We start from the raw sequence: 19,987 nt of genomic DNA, 5'->3' as shown, positions 1-19,987 counted from the left end.
CGCTGGAGAAGAAGCGCTGGACCTTATTTTTCCTCGTAACCACAATTATTCCACTCAGGGATGATGCAACCAACTGATGCAAGCTCTGAGAAAACCAAACTTAGGATCTCTTATTGCAAAATTGACCCTGAAGGGCGCCAGGACAAAAGTCACTGCAGGCACTTAAAATGTAAAGCTTCTTCTGGTTAAGTCTGTTTTTGTTGTTTTTAAACTTTGTGGGTTAAGTGTTTCTCCTCAATTTTCCTCTCCGATGCATAACAAACAGGCCAAATTTTCCCGTCTTTCCTGAGTGGAGACTAATTGAATCTCCACACTAGTGAGTCCGCACTAATTGAGTCTGACAGTGCGTCTTAAATGCGTAGTGAAAGACATCGGACAAAAGTACACACCCAAACAGAAATACACACCGCCCTTTTCTTAGGGTCCCTACGAACAGCAAGCACGGACACAATGGAACGCTCAGAAGACTGCAAACTCCAGAAAGCAGCGCGGCCACCTGCACCTGCCGCTTTTCTATTGGGAGGCGCAGAGCAGCCTGGGCTTCGTAGTTCGTTTATGTGCTCTCCGGATAGGCTGCTTTGGCGAGAGAGGCGGGGCCGGATGTGTCACGTGGGTCCCACTCCCGCCGCCGCGGCCGCCTTCGTCTTTCTCTGTCTCGACTGAGGCAGCCATCTTGCTCTTGCCGCGTGCTGGTGTTGGAGGACCCTCCCTGCTTCAGGTGAGACCCCCGGCGGTCCCGCCACTCCACGGCCATAGGCCGCTGCGCACGGTCTCCCCCCGCCCTCTTCTTCCGACACCCGCCGACCGCTCGGGCTGCCACTTCCGCCGTGGCGCACCGAGTGGGGGCGGAGGCTTGGCCTGTCGGTTACCGGCGGCGCAGCTGGGGGTCGGCACCTGAGGGAAGGTCCCCAGCACCAGCGCTTTCTGTGGGGGCGAGCTGGCCCGCGCTGTTGCCGCCCAGATTCAGTCCCAGGAGGCAGGTGGTCCCCCACCTATGTCCTGTTACTCTTCATTATTCACAACAATAATGCTGTGAGCTTTGAGCTTTATACACCCTCTCTGCTGTCATCTCATTTGATCCTTCCACTCTACAGATAGGGAAACTGAGGTTAGTCCCGCCCCCAAGCGCTGGAGACCGTATTCCCTTGCAGCGCTCTGCACCTTCTAATGACAGTACGTGTTTACAAGTCGGCCACCCTCTCTGAGACGTTGTCTTGCCCATCTGTATAGCTCCATCCCACGGCCTGATGCATAGTAGGCTGTCAGGAACTTGATTGACCGACAGGCAGTGTTACACACCTAGTGAATGGCGGTTTCAACTTCCGTTCCCACGTTCTTTCACTAGCCCGTATCTGTCCCTTGGGGAGTGGTAACAATAGTTACCAGTTTTGGAGTATCTGCTGTGAGCCATACCCTGTGCTTGGTAACTTAATCCTTAACTCTTAAATCAACTCTGTCAAGTACGTAGTGTTACTTTTTCTAATACGGAAGGAATACAAGTTCAGGGAAGTAAAATGCCTTTCTGAAGCCCGAAGAGTTAGAACCTTGATCCTTCTGATTCCAAAGTCTGTGCCTCTCTTAGAGTAACCCCACATAATAAAAAGTCAGGATTAAAGATGGAAATTATTTTATCTCTGTGTAAACATGATATATTTGAAAGCGCCTACCATAATACTTGGATCTTAGGCACTCAATAAATATTGATTATAACCTCATTATTTACACTGTCTTGAATCCTTGAGGAAAGGGCTAAAAGATCCTAGGATCTCCAAGGAAGAACTCTAATCACATGGCCTTAGGAAGTTACTTCTCCCTTTTGGGCCCTTATTTCCTAATCTATTAAATTCGAAGGGAGGTGAGTTGTTCTATTTATTTATGATTTATACCCTGCTGCTTGCAAGTATTTGTGATGGCCTCACATACAAGACAGGAATAATGGGTACAATACAGTAAAGGTTGATTGAGGAACAGGGAGTTAAAGCAGGTGATCTTTGAGGTCTAGTCCAGATTCTGAGCTTGACATCTCTTCTCTCATAGACTGAGTCAGTCCACTTTCCTACTTGAATTCCACACACTCCAACCTGCTAGTAGACAAAGGACTATCCTTCTTCCTCTCCTACCAATGTTGAGCTTCCAGCCTCCCTAAAATTCTTTTTTTCTGAGATACTTCTTGGGAACAAGTTTTCTGTTGTCCTCATTACCTGGGATGGAATCTGTTCTTTCTTGTCTACGCATTGATATAGAGTTAATATTGTTCTTGCTTTGTTTCAAATAAGTCAGGACTCTTTATCTTGTTTTCCATCTCTTCTCTTTCATTTCTTCTCTTGAGAATTGTACTTTGAAATGCAGAGGAGTCCCAAAATTTTCACCGTGTGTCTGGTTCTAATATTTTCACTTATCCCCTTTCTTTGTAAAAAAAAAAAAAAAATTCCTTAAGCTCTTTGTTAGTTCACAACACCTTCGTTGGCTCCATTACATTGAGAAAAGTGAATATTGATCCTTTTCCATGGATATTGAGTATAGAGATTGGGATTTACATCAGCAGATTTAAGTCTATGGCAGAACTGAGATTGGCACACACCTAAGCCTCCTGGTTTTGTACTCTTACCACACTTCCTCCTATAAAAGTGTTTTAGCTGCTTGAGCATTGTGATACAGTGCTCAGTAAAGATTGAGGAACCAGAAATTCTAAATGTTATTTGGGAACTAGACTTTGGCCTTAAAGCAGAGAGATATACAGGTTAGTGTGTAAGTACAGTGTCAGAATACACAATGGTTAGTACTTATATAATCTTTGATTCTCTTTCATCTCGGAAATGAAGAACACTTGTTTTTCATCTGAATGATGATGATAAAGAGTTTACAGAATTGGCCAAACAGTTTTGATAACAGCCTATCCTTTATTCCCTCTCCAGTGATCTGTTGATCATTTGTCGATCTGTTGATCCACAGAACAAGTAAAACAAGACTTTTAACATTGGCTTTTGTTTGTTTATATAGTGTGGAATTTTATGACCCATTGTAAACTTAAGAACTTTTTTTTCCTTGGTAGGAATATCACTGACCAGACTAGGATTCATAACTTTCTAATGGTCTTAAGAGTTTTCAGAATCAAGATTTGTCTTTAAAATTTATTTTTAAGAGTCTCCTCCCCTCCTTCCCAAATTTAGTATTAATGTAGCAGAGGTGGGTTTTTGTCAAATTGTGCAGGGAGGTGTTAAACTTGTATGCAAGAATATCTTGACAAGTACGACATACTGTATCAATGCAAGGTACTGAATGAAGTTTATGGAAAGTGCTGCAAAAGCTCTGAATGTCTGAAAATCTGGTTCTCGTTTCCTATTATTAACATACCAGCTGACCTTGAACAGAGGACGTGATTCTTCTTTGTCCAGCTTTTTCTCCTTTCTTTTTCTTTTCTTTCTTTCTTTATTTTTTTAAATTTGTCTTCTATTTATCGTTGATAAGAAATACAGAATGTGATTTGGGAGAAAAAGGTATACTTAAAGGTTGTGCTAATTTGGTAATAACTCTCTGCGGTAAAAATCTTTGGGGGAAAAACACCAGCTTGCCTACAGAAGTTTTATAATTGGTTAGGTTTTATTGAATGTCAAAGTACTGAATCATGCTTTTAAGGAGAGATCTTCAAATAGGTAACTTTGAATCCCTTTCTATTTTCTGTTTGTGTATTCAGCTTCCTCTTGGTATTGTTTAATTTTGGTTCTTTTAATATCTGGTTTATGAAGCTAGAACAAGTTATTAATATTTTTTAAAAATATAGACAATATGATCATGGTCGTGATGTATAATACAGGTTCAATGAGCCAGAAGGTACTGTTGTATAAACAGTTATTTTGGTTTTTTTTTCAGTTATTTTGTTTTGATAAATAAAACAGTGACTTTAACAAATTTATTTTTCCCCCCTAGATTTACCAACAGCATGAATCAAGAAAAGTTAGCCAAACTTCAGGCTCAGGTCCGGATAGGGGGCAAGGTGAGTGTGGCATAAGAAAAATTGATAGAGGAGAATGTATTATTACCAGATAGCATTACTATTTTGGATTTGTGGTTGTTGAAAATCTAAAATCTTTTTTAAATAATCAAGATCAAACCACATTCCAATTTGAAAATAACTTGTCTAGATCAAAAATAGGTAACTAGAAGACTTCTCTCTCTGATGGTGCAATTGAAATAGCCACCTTGAAGCCTCTTAACATCTAGTAGTTATATGACATGAACAAGTTAACCAGCCTTGTTACGCTTAGATTTTCCCATTGCAAAATGGAAATGGTCCTACATAAAATGCTTCTAAAGGTAAGAGTAATTTGTATAAAACACCTAACAAGTGTTTGGAACAGACTAGACACTTAATAAATGACAGTTGCTATCATGTTAGGCTCACCTGCAGGGCATCCCAGATAGTGAGGTTGCCTTATCTTGACGGGATACCCCTACTCCTGTGTACAACTGGAGGTGTTCAAGCTGATGGTCCATTTGTTCATTGCTAGATTTTCCTCCCACATTCCTACCTGTTTTTCTGTGTTGGTGAATATGAACGTAAGCATTCTTATTTTGTGTACTTTGAAGCCTAAGAAAGAGCTAGTTCTGAAAATTGGAAAGCTTTGATTCCCTTCAGCTTCTGCCGAAGGTTCAAGGAGAATAGTCTACCCTTACCTCTGCCCAATACAATCTTTGTAAGAGGAAAGCGAGAACAGTACTTACCTCAGACCTGGGGAGGGGCTAGGGAGGACACTGTAGCAGCCCCACTGTTTCATTTACCACAGCTCCTGGAGATGGGGACAGGAGAGAGGAAAGAGAAGAAATAACTAGTACTTTATCCTTCTGTCCTAGTGATATAGTTGTATGACTCTGGAGTCATATTAACACATTCATGTAACCAAAGTACTAGTCACATTGTAGCATCAAGTGTAATGTAATGTACCAGTGCAAAAGCTAGGGTATTTCAACACCATCGAATATACCTGGAAGAGCTTGATACAGCACTTCACTGTTACACATCGTAAACCAGATGGTTGGCGTATTCATTTATTTAACTAGTTTTACTATGGGCCAAGTGCATATTAGGTAAATAAGTCAAGGTTTCCCACTCTTGACACAGTTCAGCTTGGAAGAGAGAAATGCCCACAATTACACTACAGAATAGTAAACAGTGAAATGAAGTACAAGGTGCTCCTGCTTAGGAGAGACACGGAAGTCATCACTGAGCTGAGATTTGAATAACAAACAAGAACAAGGGTGAGGATAAGTGGGTTGGGTGAAGGGGGAATTATCATTTGCACACATGCAGAGACACATAGGATGCTCAGATAACATGGTGCTTAGTGGAAAGACTTACTTTAATTTGGTACAGCTAGAGTTTAGAGTCATTTTAGTTAACAGTCATTTTAGAAAGGTAGCTGCTGGCATTGTGGAAAATGAAAGAGAAGTTTGGCATAGAGGAAAACAATAAGCTACTGTAGTATGTGAGACACAAATTTAGGGGTTGGATTTGACACAACTTAATGACTATTAGAATATAGAGGGTGAAGGAGAGAGAGAGGAGTCTGGGATGACCCCCAAATTTCTGGTCTTAGAGTCTGGGAAATGGTGGTACCACCAGCTACAAAACTTGGGAAATATAGAAAGAACAGTTTATTTTGAGGTACCTGAGGATCATTTGAGTTGAAGTATTCAGTAAGCAATTGAGCTATCCCTGAGTCAGGAACACTTCACAAATAAGTGACCGTGTATGTAAGTAGTCACTCTTAGTCCATCCTTCAGCAACTGAATTTCATCACAACCTCTGCTGCTACTACAGAGCTCTCTTCCACTCCCACCAGAGCTGCTGAAGACTGAGGTTCCTGCCTACCCTCTATAAGGCTGATTCCCTGAGTAATACTGCCAGAGCTACCCAGAGATTGAAACCTTTCCTTTCCCCTTACTCCTCCAGGTCTCAGAATGATTTAGCCCTCAAGACATAGGCTGCTTTTGGTAGTGTTTCAGCTCTGCTCTAGTTTAGATTTTTGTAACTTGGCCCAGGAATTTAATCCAGTATTTTAAACAGTTTTTAAATGGAAAAATGTGTTTCAGAGTTTAAAAATATCCATTTAGAAATGAGCTTTTCATGTCTCAGTAAATAGTCCAGTTTTCAACCTATTTTCTCAGGTCAAAATTGTAAACATCTAGATTCCTTTTTTCCTCATATTTCACATCCAATCCATCAGCAAGTCCTGTTGGTTCTTCTGACAGTCTGAGCTCTCACCATCTCCACTGCCACAACCTCATCTCTCATCAGGACTGCTACAGTAGCTTCCTGATTGACCGCATTATAGTTCATTTTCCACAGCAACCTCAGTCATCTTTTAACATCATAAATCAGATCAAGTCATTCTCATGCTTAACACCGTCCAATGGCTTCCTATTGCAATTGGAATGAAGCCCAGCTCCTGCCCGTGGCATTTTAGGTTATGTGATCTGGACCTTGCTGATCTTTCTGATTTCATTTTCCTCCTCCTTTCGCATTGTTTACTCTGCTCTAGCCATCCTGCCTGTTTTCTCTAGAAACCACAGATTCACTCTTGTTTCTGTTTGGGTCACTCTTACCCTAGATCTTCCCATGGGTCTCAGCTCATATGGGTCACTTCTCCAGAGGCGCCTTCCCTGAACATTCTAATAAAGTGTTGCTTTGCCCCTACCTGATATTCTTACCACTCTGGTTTTGTTTTGTTTTGTTTTTCCTTAATACCCTTATCCTATTTGAAATGATCTAATTTGTTTGTAATTTATTGATTTTTCCTTCCCACTGTCCTGTATACTCCTTGAAGTAAGAACTTGGTATTTTTCATTCCTGGGTTCTAGGACTCTAGAACACTCACATAATAGGCATTTGATTCTTAATTATGTCCTAGTGTTCAAAGTTACAGAGTATCTGTAGACTTTGTCAGAAGGTAGCAGGTACTGTTAAAAAAGCGTGCCTTATAATGTTTGAAAGTACACTAAGTTGTCTTGAAGTTGTAAAATATTTTTTATTATAAAAAATTTTTGAAACATAATTTTTTAAAAGATCAAGGCTGAATATTGGAAAGAATAAGGAAAATTGGCTAGAAACTGACCTTAAAAATCTGAGTTAGGCTGATGATCACAACTAGTCTTATTAATCATTACTATTAAGTCAGCAGTTTCTTATGTGGGTTTTAGTTAGAATATTGTGGAGAGGAAGACATGATTGCAGTTGCTAGATGCATGGCATGCTGACGCTTCTGTTTGGATACCTTTCAGGGTACAGCTCGCAGAAAGAAGAAGGTGGTACATAGAACAGCTACAGCTGATGACAAAAAACTACAGAGTTCTCTAAAAAAGCTGGCTGTGAATAATATAGCTGGTATTGAAGAGGTATGATCACTTTGTAAATTGTTAAGTTATGTGGGCAAATAGCACATTCACAAATAATTATCTGCACTTTCAAATGTAAAATATCAGCTTAGAAGAATCTGGTATTGTCTTTGTGTAGGACTGTAGCTATTGAATTTGCTTATTGTATGAAATTGGATGATTGTCAAAAAAATGATTTTAGTATACAATTAAGGAATTCATTATACTTTTCATACTCAAAATATTTGCATATATGATAAAGTTATAGAACTGCTCTTGAATTTTAATGTAAAATAAGTTTTTATCTAATAATACAGAAATAAACCCCAAGATTTCTTAAAATAAAGTGAACTTTTTTCCCATAAGAGCACTTTTCTACTCTACAAAGTCTCAAATTATTACTTCAGCCAAGAAGCTCTAGCAATGGCTTTACATAAATTGGATATCTTATTAGACCTCTTTCAAAAATAATTCATTAAATTTTAAAATTATTTTATTGTATTTTGATAATACTTTTCTCAAATCTGAAGCCAAAGATTGATGTTATTTCAAAAGATACTCAAGAAAAATTATAATAACATCAACTATTTGTGATCTGTTACCATCTAGATCCACTTCTTGATGATTCTGATAGTAACCAATGTTTAAATTTTCACTGCCATCAGTTAGATTTCATTATATCGTTACTATATGTGGTACCACCTCACAGTTTTTAGTAGATTATTAATGCACAAGTGCTGTACAACATAGATCAGAAGCAGTGTGGAGGTGTGGATCACTAATAAAGAAATAGCAGAGTACCAAAGAAAAGACAATGAAATGGCAAAGTGCCACATGTTCCTCCCACCATGCATATATGAATGAATAAACACATCATTTCAATCTGCTTTGCATTTTCAAAATCAGTGTACTGATAAAATAGTAGGAAATGTAAGCTACATGTATCTTTTTTCCTTTCAGCTTAATGTAGCTGTATTTTTACTCTGATAAAGATTAGAACTTTTGCAAGTCTTGAAATTAAACATTTTAAATGCCTTTTTCCCCTAAACTACTGAAAGCTTTTATATATTTTCATTGACCTAAAATAATTTTCAGAAAGTTCGCATCTGGGGTATATTTGAGAAAAAAACAAATCTAAGCCTCTCTTTAAAAATTACACCTTGTTAAAGAAAAATAAGTTGCAATAATGGACATAAACTCTTATATTATTAAACCTAACCTATGTTTAAGTGTTCAGGCAGTCTTATATCTTTGCCTGCCTTTCTAATGTCTGACTCGGTTCACTCCCCACCCCGCCTCAACATTATTGCCATTTTGAACCAGATAATTCTTTGTGGTAGAAACTGTCCTGTGCGTTGTAGGATGTTTGACAGCATCACTGGATTCTACCCACTAGGTCCCCAGTTATGACAACCAAAAATGTCTCCAGACATTGTTGTATGTCCTCTGGGTTGAAATCACCCTTTGTTGAAAACACTTCTTTAGAGAGAGGAAAAGATATTTACACCTCCTTGAAGTATAGATTTAACTGTGTAATATCTACAAGGGCATGTTTTTCTAAATGTTTGTTTTTGTTCAGATTTGGAAAACTCTATGGTTCATATAATTCATAAACTCTATGGTAGGGTAGCTTTTAATGGTAGGGTATAAAACATTTACAAATGTTTATAATGAAATAGGGAACCACTCAGTTAGCAGTCTTTGATCTCTTCAGAATATAATCAAACTTGTTATAATGCTGTGCTGAGATGATATTTTTATAGTTGAAATTGTCATAAGTATTTAATGGTAGTGAACATCTACTATGTGTCAAGCATTTTGCTAGGCATAAGATATTATTCATAGTCTCTGTTCTTTGGAGCTTACAGTCTAGTAGGGAAACTAATTAGACAGCTAGACAGATAAACAAATATGTATCATTACATTTCAGCTTCACAATATCCCTTTGAGTTGGTTGTTGTTGGTTATCAGTAAGAAAGCTGAGACTTAGAGAGTTAGGTACCTGCCCGAGATCACCACATAGTGAGAGCTGGATTCCAGATTTGAATTAAGGTGTGTTAAAACCAGAGTTCATTTTATTCATTAATTTATCCTGCTTTCATCTTTTTCAGTCATACTTACTTATACCCACTCTTGACCTTTTTCTCTCCTTCTGCCCCCTCCTTCCTCTCCAGTCCCTCAAACTCCCACCAAAGAAAGGAACAATTCCTGCCTTATATCCTGCATTATTGAGCACCTACCAATGATTACACCATTATGGATAAAAAAAATCCCATCAGTATTTCCAAGCACATTGCTGGTTCAGGTTTTAATGCAGAAGCCTTCCTGGTAGCACACATACACATTTGTGCAAAGAAGGGTTAGATGCCTTTCCTATATGCCTCCATTATGCTGCGTATTTAATTTTTATTATTGTCTTTATTAAACTATATTGTTAATTCCTTTTTGTTGTTATTGCCAGTGCATTTCTGTTTGAGGAGTCATAACTCCAAAACATCACACAGAAAATTAGTAGTCCATAATAGACATGTACACACTCTTGTTGCATCCCTACCCGCTTGTCTGTGTGTGTGTATATGTATCTGTGTTTGTTATCTACCAACCCTCATAGGCTAGTTGTACAGAAGAAATATGCATAAAGAGAATTAACAATGTAAAGTAATAGCTGTAAAATTTCTGAATATTTTACTCTTTTTCTTTTTTCCCTTTTTCTAAAATTGGTTTTTTGAGAACCAAGATATTTGTACTTTATATAACACTTTGCAGGGCTAAAATTTGTTTAGGGATATCTACTATACTATGTATAATCTGGCTTGCCTCAAACATGTTTTTTGTTACTGTAATTAAAATTAATTTTTTTTTAAAGAAAATGATGAGACACACTTGGTTTAAGAACCACTTCTTGGAGGAAAAAAACTACTGCATTAAATGTATACATGAAAGTGTGCAGTTTCAGAAACATTGATATGAAAACACATATCTTAAAATAGAAGAAACACATTCATTACAATTTTGTTATTTTTAATTTGGAATGTTTTAAACATTTTTCAAAGTTCTTAATCTGTGGAACATACTGTTTTTTTGTTTTTTGGCAGTGTGAGGAAAGCAGATAGAAACTTTCGAGAAGAGAAGATACCATTACAACATTGTTGTAAAACAAAAATAATATTACCATGTTTTCTGTACTTTGACCTTCAAAATATCAAACCAGTAGAAAGTATTCGGTTTAGTGGGCTGGAGCAGGGAGATCAATGGTGGGTTTCAAAAACTCATTGAATGCATTTTTGTCAAGTAAAATTCAAATCTTGCTTTCTAGGTTGTCAATATTGGTGATTTTTTTCCCCCTCCTAAAGTTTAATTTACATCCTCTTCAGAAACTTTAAAAACTAAAGGACTGTTTGGATTAAAACAGGCTTCTCTCATCTTTCCTGTATTCATTAGTTTGTTGATTTGGTGTAATAAATTTAATCATACATAGATTTCTTTTACATGTTACCAAAAATGTAGAAGTCCAAAGCTATCAAAAAGCAAGGGGCCAAGGACTGTCAGAGACTGTTTCATACAAAAAAAAAAAAAAAATCCAAGTAAATAACCAAGTTTTAGGAATGAATTTGTAAGTGAACTTTGACAGTGTAATCCAGAACTAAATTTCTGAAAATGTCTTACGTTCTGTGACATTTAAAGATATTTGGATGTGCTTCTTATTTGGTAATCTCATTGAATATGGTGACCATGTTGTCACCTTTCTTCTCCTGATAACATAAATCTATCAGTAATAGGATTTGTTTTATTTCTCAGAGACAATTGATGTATCAGATTTATTTGCTAAGAAATGGCACTAGAAATCTGAATCTCTGATTCAGTTGGTCTAGTTGCTTTGTTGAGTTTTAGTATTATATTCAGAGGACAGCTTCTGTCTTGACTAAGGTATAATTCTGTCCATGTGAAACCTTCCCTGTCTTTTCAGGGGTCGTTAATCAATGCTTTCTCTGTATTTCCACTGCTCTTAGCTTAAATTGTTCTGCTATAATACATTTATTATTACAACCTCATATTGTGGGATATGATTACGTTTTAACCAAGTAGTCTGTCTGCAGCAGATTATAAGAATCTTGACAGCAGAACTATGTTAATTCATCATTTATAGTCTGCAGCATGCTGACTCCCATGATGAATGTTTGGAACCTGTTACATTTAGGAGATATTGATTATTCTAGGTGTAATTGTTCTGCAAAGAAGTCAGCTATAGGGAGCTGTAGCTCAGGAGAAAGCTAGGGGCTGGGAATTTAAATTTTGTAATTGTACATATAAGTTTTACTGTTTATATTTTCCTCTTCTTGGTTCTTATTTTTCCTGAACCACTTGTGTAGAGGGAGAACCTAAAGTTATTGGTTGACCTTTACCATGATACCTTCTTCCTTCAGCTAAGCTAGAGCCTCAGATGCCAATGGGTGGACAACTCCTGAGTACAAAAGAGTAAAAGGGAAGCACTATGTCCCATTCACCTTATTATTACACAGCAGTCTTACTTTCTTTTAATTTCATGCTTTTTTGGCTTTTTTTTTTTTTGCTATTTTTTAATTGTAGTAAAATAAACATAAAACTTACCATTTTACACATTTTTAATTATACAGTTCAGTGGTATTAATTACACTCACAGTGTTGTGCAACCACTACCATTATTTCCAAAATTTTTCATCATCCCAAATAGAAACTCTATACCCATTAAGCAATAATTCCCCATCTCCCTCTCCCCCAGCCCTTGATACTCTCTAACCTACTTTCTGTCTCTCTGGATTTGCCTGTTGTAAATATTTCATATAAGTGGAATCATGTAATAGTTGTCTTTTCATGTCTGGCTTACTTTACTTAGCATGGTGTTTTCAAGGTTCATCCATGTTTACTTAGCATGTATCAGAACGGCATTCCTTTTATAGCTAAATAATATTTCATTGTAAAGGTAATTGCGCGTTTTATCCATTTGTCTATTGATAAACATCTTTTGTTTTAAAAATAGCTTTCCCTCCAACATAAAAATACATTGCCATCATAGAAAGTTAGGAGTATACCGAAAACATGAAAAGGGTATTAACATTCAATTCCACTATCCAGAAATAACTACTATTAGTCTTGTATTTCTTTCCCATCTTTATATGTGTATATATTTATGTATCTGAGACTACAGCTAGATGTACAATTTTTAGAATCCTTCTTTTTCCAAGTAGCATTTTTTTATAAAAATTGTTTCATATCATTAAAAAAACCTCTTCTTAATCATCAATCCAAATATAGTATGAATATACTATAATTTAACATTTTATGTATTATACATTATAATGCTTTGATACTAAAAGAGTCACATGTTGGACTTTTATATACATAAATATTTATCTTCATCTCTGATTTCCTTCAGATAGATTCTTGGAAATGGAGTTACTGGCTGGAAGATCATGAACATTTTTAGAACTCTTCATCCATATTGCCAAATTGCTTTTCAGAGAGGGTATGCCATTTTACAGTATCTACAGCATAGCTGTAGAGAATCCATCTCATCAGACCCTTGCCACCATAGCACAAGAGAAAATAATTCCAGCATATCAGATAGTCTAATGACAGCTGTTAGCTTTCACTCACATCAACAATAGTAAGTTATGCTTCATACTAGCCTTTAGAAATAAGCAGGTGCTGAGCTTAGAAGGATTGAATGTGAAAGATACTGACTGTGCAAAGGCCACAAGCCTCAAAATGTGACATCCCTTAGCCTCACAAAACCCAGACACTTATGTGCTTTATTCTTAACATGTCTATTATTTAGTCCCATTAAAATATAGGCAGAAGGCAATAAAAGATTAATTTCTGATGAACATTTTAAGTGCCACTACATACAGGAAGGAGTGGCAATTAAACTTGATTTTAAGACAACTGTCAATTATGAACTTCAGCTGACTGGCTTAGTGGGGACTTAGATACAAAAAAAATCACATAGCAGAAGAATTTAAACCTCCTCTCTGAAACTGAGAGGACAGTTACCAACAAGAGCTATGGAGTCAAGTGTAACATCGTGAGCTTCATGTAGCCATGAAAACTTATTATGTAGGAACAAAGCAAGCATCAGATTTACCAGATAGAAAGCTGCTGTGGTTAATGATATGCACCCTATTCAAAGGCCAGCAAGGGCAGAGGTTGTTAAGGTGTTGATAGTAGCATAATCCGGCCACCCAGCAGTTGCCAGGAATGACGTAAAGTGGCCCTGAATTCTACAGGGCAGTCGGGCTGATTCTGCAAGGTAAGAATGATAGGAAAAGTCAGGCCAAAGAGATAGCCCAGAAGGTTCTGGACATCTTCCTTAGGGGCACAGCTAGTGTTTTTTCTAAACCTTAAGGTGATCCCTCTAGCATTTGGGAAATTGAGGTCAGACAGCATCCATGATTTTAGAATAAACTATACAGGAGGTGTCTTATTATTCAGCAAATTAGAGTGACTATTATGTGCTGATACTTGGGGGAATACTATGTCTAGTAAGGCAATGGTCTCTGATCTCAAGGAGTTCACCTTATGGTAAGGTCAAAGATTGGAAACAATTATACTGCAAGATAATTCTGTTTAATTGTAGTATCCATGAAGTGCAGAAGGTGCATAAACCACCTTAAGTTTTAAAACAGAGAAGCATCTGACCCAAGTCTTTGATAAATGGGAACTTGCAATGTGGAGAAGCAGAAAAAAGTTCTTTTAAACAGTGAAAACAGCATATGTAAATGCACTATGCATGGGAGAGAGGACAGAGTATTTTCTGGTAACTACAAGACATGCCAGTATTGTTAGAGTAAAAAATAAGAACAGGGGCATCTGCAGGAGGACTGCCTTGTCCTCTGTAGCTCAAGAAGCATCCTTTACCTTCAGCTACCTGTTAAGTGGAAAAAACATTTTGATAAGGGGATATTTGATCAATTGAAAAAGGAACCTGAGTGCTGGTGTAGTAGCTAGTTTAATAGTCTTTATTTGTCTGTTCCTTGTCTCTATACTGTATATAGATTGTATATGACTTAGGTAGACCAAACAGCAGTATAATTACTGGAAGAAATGAAGTCTTCATATGAAATGCATAGTTTTCTATGTGAATTTAATGAATTCCTTATCCCTTCTTTTGCCTCTAAAAGGGTTGGGAAGTGTCTGACTGATCTTGATCAGCCCAACAATTAATCCTTTGATAGTTTCTAATAGCCTGTGTCTAGGAGCTTTATATAACCATGTCATTTGCTCAGTAGAGGGGAAGGAATGTTAGATAGAAATAAAATATTCTGGACTTTTTAACTTCTAGTATTTCATTCTCTCTATTCGAAAATTAACTAAACCCTCCACCCATTTCTAGACCTTTCTATTCTTGAAGCTACATCTTTTATACAACCCTATTTGAAACAACCATTAATAAATTTATTTCTATTTCACAGTCTGAGATACAATTCATATTGCTTTTCATACTAAACTCAAATAACATATTTCAGACTACAAAGACTTACATCAGGATGTGATATATGACTTAACATTTAGTCTTTGGAAAAGAAGCTTGAACAGAAGGAAAATTCATAAACTTGTTTATTCTTTTTGGCCCTGTGTTAGCCTCTTATTCATTTTGTTGCCAGTAAGATATATATTGTTCATAGTATCTGCTGTTTTTCTTTTGCTTCCTCCATTTAGCCTATGTTTTGAGGTAAATAATTCCCTGACAGCTTTTATGGGGCCACAGAATTGAATTTCTATAAGCAAATAAGTGTTGTAAGAATTAGAATGAGGGGGGTGGGTACAGCTCAGTGGTGGAGCACATGCTTACCGTGCACAAGGTCCTGGTTCCCCAGTCCCTCCATTAGGGGAAAAAAAAAACTGAAAAAAAGAATGAGAATGACATCGTAGGAAGGAATCTAAATGAAGTTGGGAAACCCAGGTTCAAGTTCTAGATTCACGTGTAACCAGCTATTTTCCTTGGGTATGTTGCTCAAGTAAGAGCTCTTATCTTTAGTATTTATTTCTTTAACGAGATTTGAACTAGAAGACCTCTAAGTTCAACAAATATATGGCCTGCCTTTTTTGGAACAGTATTGATTTCAAATCTCTTGTGACTTTAATGTTTGTAAATAAAAAATATATCAAATTCCAATATCTGAGACTCTCTTCACACCTGGAAGTTTTGTAGAAGTCCTTTATTAAATTAGGTGATTTGGTCTTGATTTAGAAAATATAGTCCCACCATATCTTTATTCTTTTCCCATACAAAATTATGTGATTCTATGATAGATCTGGAGCAACATCCCATTGCATATCCACTATGTCACCCCCACCTCTCAAGCCATTCCTCTCCTGGATTTTCAGCCATTTTACCATTAAACATTTCTACCTAAACAATAATTATCTTCAGAACTACATAGTTTATCTTTTTCTGAAATTATATAAATTATTTTAACTTATGATGATTTTTGTTCAGAACAGCTGGATTATTGAATGCTTACTTTGTGTAGTATACCTAATAGAACCTTAAGTACAATACTGAGAGAGGGAAGGGTATAGAATTGAAGTAGTGGTATTTGTCAGAGAAAATTTGGAAAATTATTTGTGGGGTTTAGTTACAATTTTCTAGGGGATTTGCCTTTATTTTCTCTGTGTTCCAGGTCTTGCCTGAAATTTAGAAGCCCCTTTCTTCCCCTTCCTTTCTGGTGCTGTCTATCAGTGGTGGTGATCACCTCTGAGGAAGAAAAGCCCACTTCCACTGACCATGAAGAACACTCAGCATCTCTACTTGATTGTGACAAGGGCAGTTTTTGGATGGATCATGAAATGCTTCTAAAGTAGCCAAGAGTTAACCCTCCTAACCTTTTTATATAATAAGCATGTTACCACCAAGGTAACTTACCCAGTGGAATCAACTATATAGTGGAATCACATTATTTACATATTTAACTTACATGCAAATTCAACTCTACTAAAACACAGAAAGAATGAGAGAGAAAAATAACATCTTAAATAGTGCTCGCATGTTCAAACTTCCTTTTCAGTGAGTCCCAGGCAGTGGATGAAATTAAATCTGAAATTGTCAATTCATATTGGTAAAAGCTAGAGAAAGAATATGAGGATGCTTTTAAAGGTTTCCTAGTAATTGATAAATGTCCAGGTGGCCAAACAAGTGGGTGGGAGAACTTCTTTGTTGTTTACAAGGGTTATTAAAGATTGTTGAGAAGTTATAATGTAAGAATTAGAGTAAGTGACAAAATCCTTAACATGATGAGAATAAATTAAAATTTTTGTAAATTTACTAAGTATTCAAAGGAGTGAAACAGCTGCTTGATTAAATTTCTGAGTGTTCTTTATGGGTTTTCAGTGGTTATTTTTACCATACATTATTACCCCTTTAACCTGTCCCACAAGTAAGGTGCTAACCCCACCAAATGATACCTACCGATTTAGTTTGATAGTGTAAACTGAAAAAGATAATGGGTAATTTCACTAAGAAGCCAATTCTTGGCTGATAATTCCTTTTTTTTTTTAATGTGGGCATGAACTTCTTTCTCATAGTAGAAGTCTTTGAATTTAAAATCTAGATTCTATAATAAAATGACTATTTCTTGACCATTCTAGTAATTTGTGCCATCTATACCATTTTACTTTGTCGCTGGAATTTTTTCCACCCAAATCCACTGCTTAGATAATTACTACATTGGGGTTGCAAGTTTAAAAAAATAATTGGATAAAATGTTTTTTAAACAGATATTGTTTTAGTTGTACTAAACATGTGAAATAAATTTTTCTTCCATGATCATACAGGTGAACATGATTAAAGATGATGGGACAGTTATTCATTTCAACAATCCCAAAGTCCAAGCTTCCCTTTCTGCTAACACCTTTGCAATTACTGGCCATGCAGAAGCCAAACCAATCACAGAAATGCTTCCTGGAATATTAAGTCAGCTTGGTGCTGACAGCTTAACAAGTCTTAGGAAGTTAGCTGAACAGTTCCCTCGGCAAGGTAGGTATTTCAGTTTATTGCCTCTTTCCCTCCCCACCTTAATTAAAGAACCTAATGATTTAAATGGTGTTTTATTTTATACTGGAAGTATTTGCCTATACGTAAATTTTACTTTTTATCATGTTACTTGTATGCTTCATAAAATTGTGAGTTTGTTTCTTTAATAATTACGCAGTGTAGAATACTGAAATATTTGGATATATTTTGGTAGTAATATAGAGAATTGGGAGGTAATTACCTAAAAGGAAAGTGCCAGGATCTGCAGCCACATTTTATAAACTTAATTTGGTATTCACTTCTCACTAATGGCAATAAGAAGGTAGTGTTATTCACAGAACTCTGTTTTTGTTTAATACTGTTGATTGTACAGTAGATGCAGCAACATTAAGTTCTGAGTGTCCAGGGCAGTCCTGGTTTTAAATATGTCTTGTCATCTCTAAAACTCAGAGCCTATTATTTTCAGTGCTGCTCATACTGCATAATTAAATACCTTTACACCAGAAGAGATGGAAAAAATCTTGAATATTGAGAATATAGAATTTAGAGAATAAATTAGCTATAATTTTTTTAACTTAAGCTCATCTGAATTTTTCCATTTTGATGTAAATTTTACCATCACTGCCCATTGAAATTGCTAGACATGTTTAGTGTATATCTAATGAAGTTAAAGTTTTATTAATTTTAGTATTAAATAAACATATGGCATTAGACTAGACAATATTTAGCTTTTTCTTGAGCAACTATGTAAGATTTGTTTCTACAACTATGTATAAGACAGGAAAAAAAGATAAACGTAAGTTTTGGTAAAGGTCTTCATTCTCAATGACTGATTTTAACATAAACTTTTTGTAGTGTTGGATAGCAAAGCACCAAAACCAGAAGACATTGATGAGGAGGATGATGATGTTCCAGGTAAGTGACATTTCTTTAGTTTTAAGATTTTTAGCATACTGTTTTCTCTAATTTATTGCATGATGATTTTTCAGTTTTTTGTTGATGGTGAGCTTGTAAATTTAAGTTGATTCACAATGATGTGGATATGATCTAATGAAAGAATAAAAGCCTTCCCATTTAGAACTTAGAATCAGAAATTGTCTCACAAAGCTCTGCTGTCTGCATTTATTAAATTGGAATCACTGTGACTATAAATTTGCAGTTACTGTTATAACATTTCTGTGAGAATTATGATTGACATAGGAAAATGCTATTCACCTTAGTAGATTACATAGGCAAAAAAGGACTAATATTTCCTTAGGGTTTCTGTTTTAAATAGATAAATGAAGTTTTGTTTCGGTTTTTAGTTTTTTGTTTGTTTTCTTTTTTGTTGGGAGGAGGTAATTAGGTTTATTTATTTATTTTTAGAGGAGGTTGTCGGGATTGAACCCAGGACCTCATGCATTGCTAAGCATGCACTCTATCACTTGAGTTATACCCTCCCCCAGATAAATGAAGTATTATTAGTGAAATGCCACGAGCTTATTTCCCTCTTGTCCTGTGTATTTTCAGGCTAATTCTAGTAGCAACAATTTTGTTTTTATTGGGGTTAGAAGTTAGGAATTGCATTTACCTCTTATTTTCTTTCATTTATTTACTTTTAATCTTTAATTCATTTACTTTTTTTTTTTTTCCAGATCTTGTAGAAAATTTTGATGAGGCATCAAAGAATGAAGCTAACTAAAATCTTTTCTGATTTTTGGAAGCTGGCATGGACTAGATTTAACAAATCAGCTATGTGGTTCCAAAGTTTTACAGACATGGAGAACATCAACTGTTACTAGTTCAGTAATATAAATATTTTGTATATTAATAATGCTGTTTGTTCAGCATTTTTCGGTCATTTGATTTTGCATTTTGCACTTCCTCCCAGGATCTATTCTTTTGGTCAAAATACGAAGTATTGGTGGTTTGAGGGTGTTTTGGTTTTTGATTCTTGTTTTTTTTGTTTTGTTTTTTGTTTGGGTATTTTTGGTGTGTGTATGTGTATGTATGCGTGTGGGTATGTGTGTATTCAGTGGAGAGCAAATTGGAAAACAGTTCTATTTATCCTCCTCCTTACCCCAGTAGAAATAAAACAAATCTTTACATTTGTTACTTTTTATTTTTTTCTAATGATGCATAGAGTATCAATGATGCAAGTGAGTATCTTGGATTTCAAATCTGAGGAGATTTTACCCTTGGAGGTTTGGTTTTAATTTGCTTGTTTAACATATTTTTCATATATTTTCCTGGGTTCAACATGTCTTGAGATATTTTGCCACCACCTTCATGCTGGCATAATGGGTAGCGTATCTTTGGTGCAGTTGCCTTAGATTCACATACCTAGCCAGACCCAGAAGAATTTCTTCTATTAGCTTTCTTCCTAAATGCTGTTTTCTCTCTCCTTTTAATCTCCAAATGGCCTGATCAGATCCTTGGTAATGCTCTTCCTCATCTTCCATCTAGCCTGAGAAGGATGTTCTCCATATAGAGTTAAGTGAGTGCCTAATCCCTCTTTTTGTAAGACTGTTCCTGCATCTTGAGGAACAACAAGTTCCATCTTCAACTTTTATTCCTTTGATTTTACAGTTCGGTAGATTTCAACTGGAATAGCTAGCATGTGCTTGC

The 19,987-nt window shown here is 36.2% G+C and overlaps 1 protein-coding gene across 2 annotated transcripts; it reads left to right on the top strand.

Annotated features, from left to right (window-relative positions):
- The first annotated feature begins 625 nt into the window (after nucleotides 1–625).
- On the top strand, nucleotides 626–19,470 carry BTF3L4 (basic transcription factor 3 like 4). 2 transcript variants are annotated; one of them, XM_074376498.1, is made up of 6 exons: nucleotides 626–718; nucleotides 3,928–3,994; nucleotides 7,279–7,392; nucleotides 17,182–17,383; nucleotides 18,236–18,295; nucleotides 19,015–19,470. In XM_074376498.1, exons 2-6 carry the CDS (start codon nucleotides 3,941–3,943, stop codon nucleotides 19,059–19,061), a joined length of 477 nt encoding a protein of 158 aa, XP_074232599.1. In that variant the 5' UTR covers nucleotides 626–718; nucleotides 3,928–3,940; the 3' UTR covers nucleotides 19,062–19,470. The 2 variants fall into 2 exon arrangements, with proteins under 2 accessions (XP_074232599.1, XP_045370267.1); XM_045514311.2 differs by lacking the exons at nucleotides 626–718; nucleotides 3,928–3,994 and adding an exon at nucleotides 16,032–16,264.
- The last annotated feature ends 517 nt before the right edge of the window (nucleotides 19,471–19,987 follow it).

The sequence above is a fragment of the Camelus bactrianus genome, chromosome 13, assembly GCF_048773025.1.
Source record: "Camelus bactrianus isolate YW-2024 breed Bactrian camel chromosome 13, ASM4877302v1, whole genome shotgun sequence".
Taxonomy (NCBI): Eukaryota; Metazoa; Chordata; class Mammalia; order Artiodactyla; family Camelidae; genus Camelus; species Camelus bactrianus.
The sequence above is the reverse complement of the archived record's forward strand: the minus strand, read 5'-3'. Positions and strand labels throughout refer to the sequence as shown.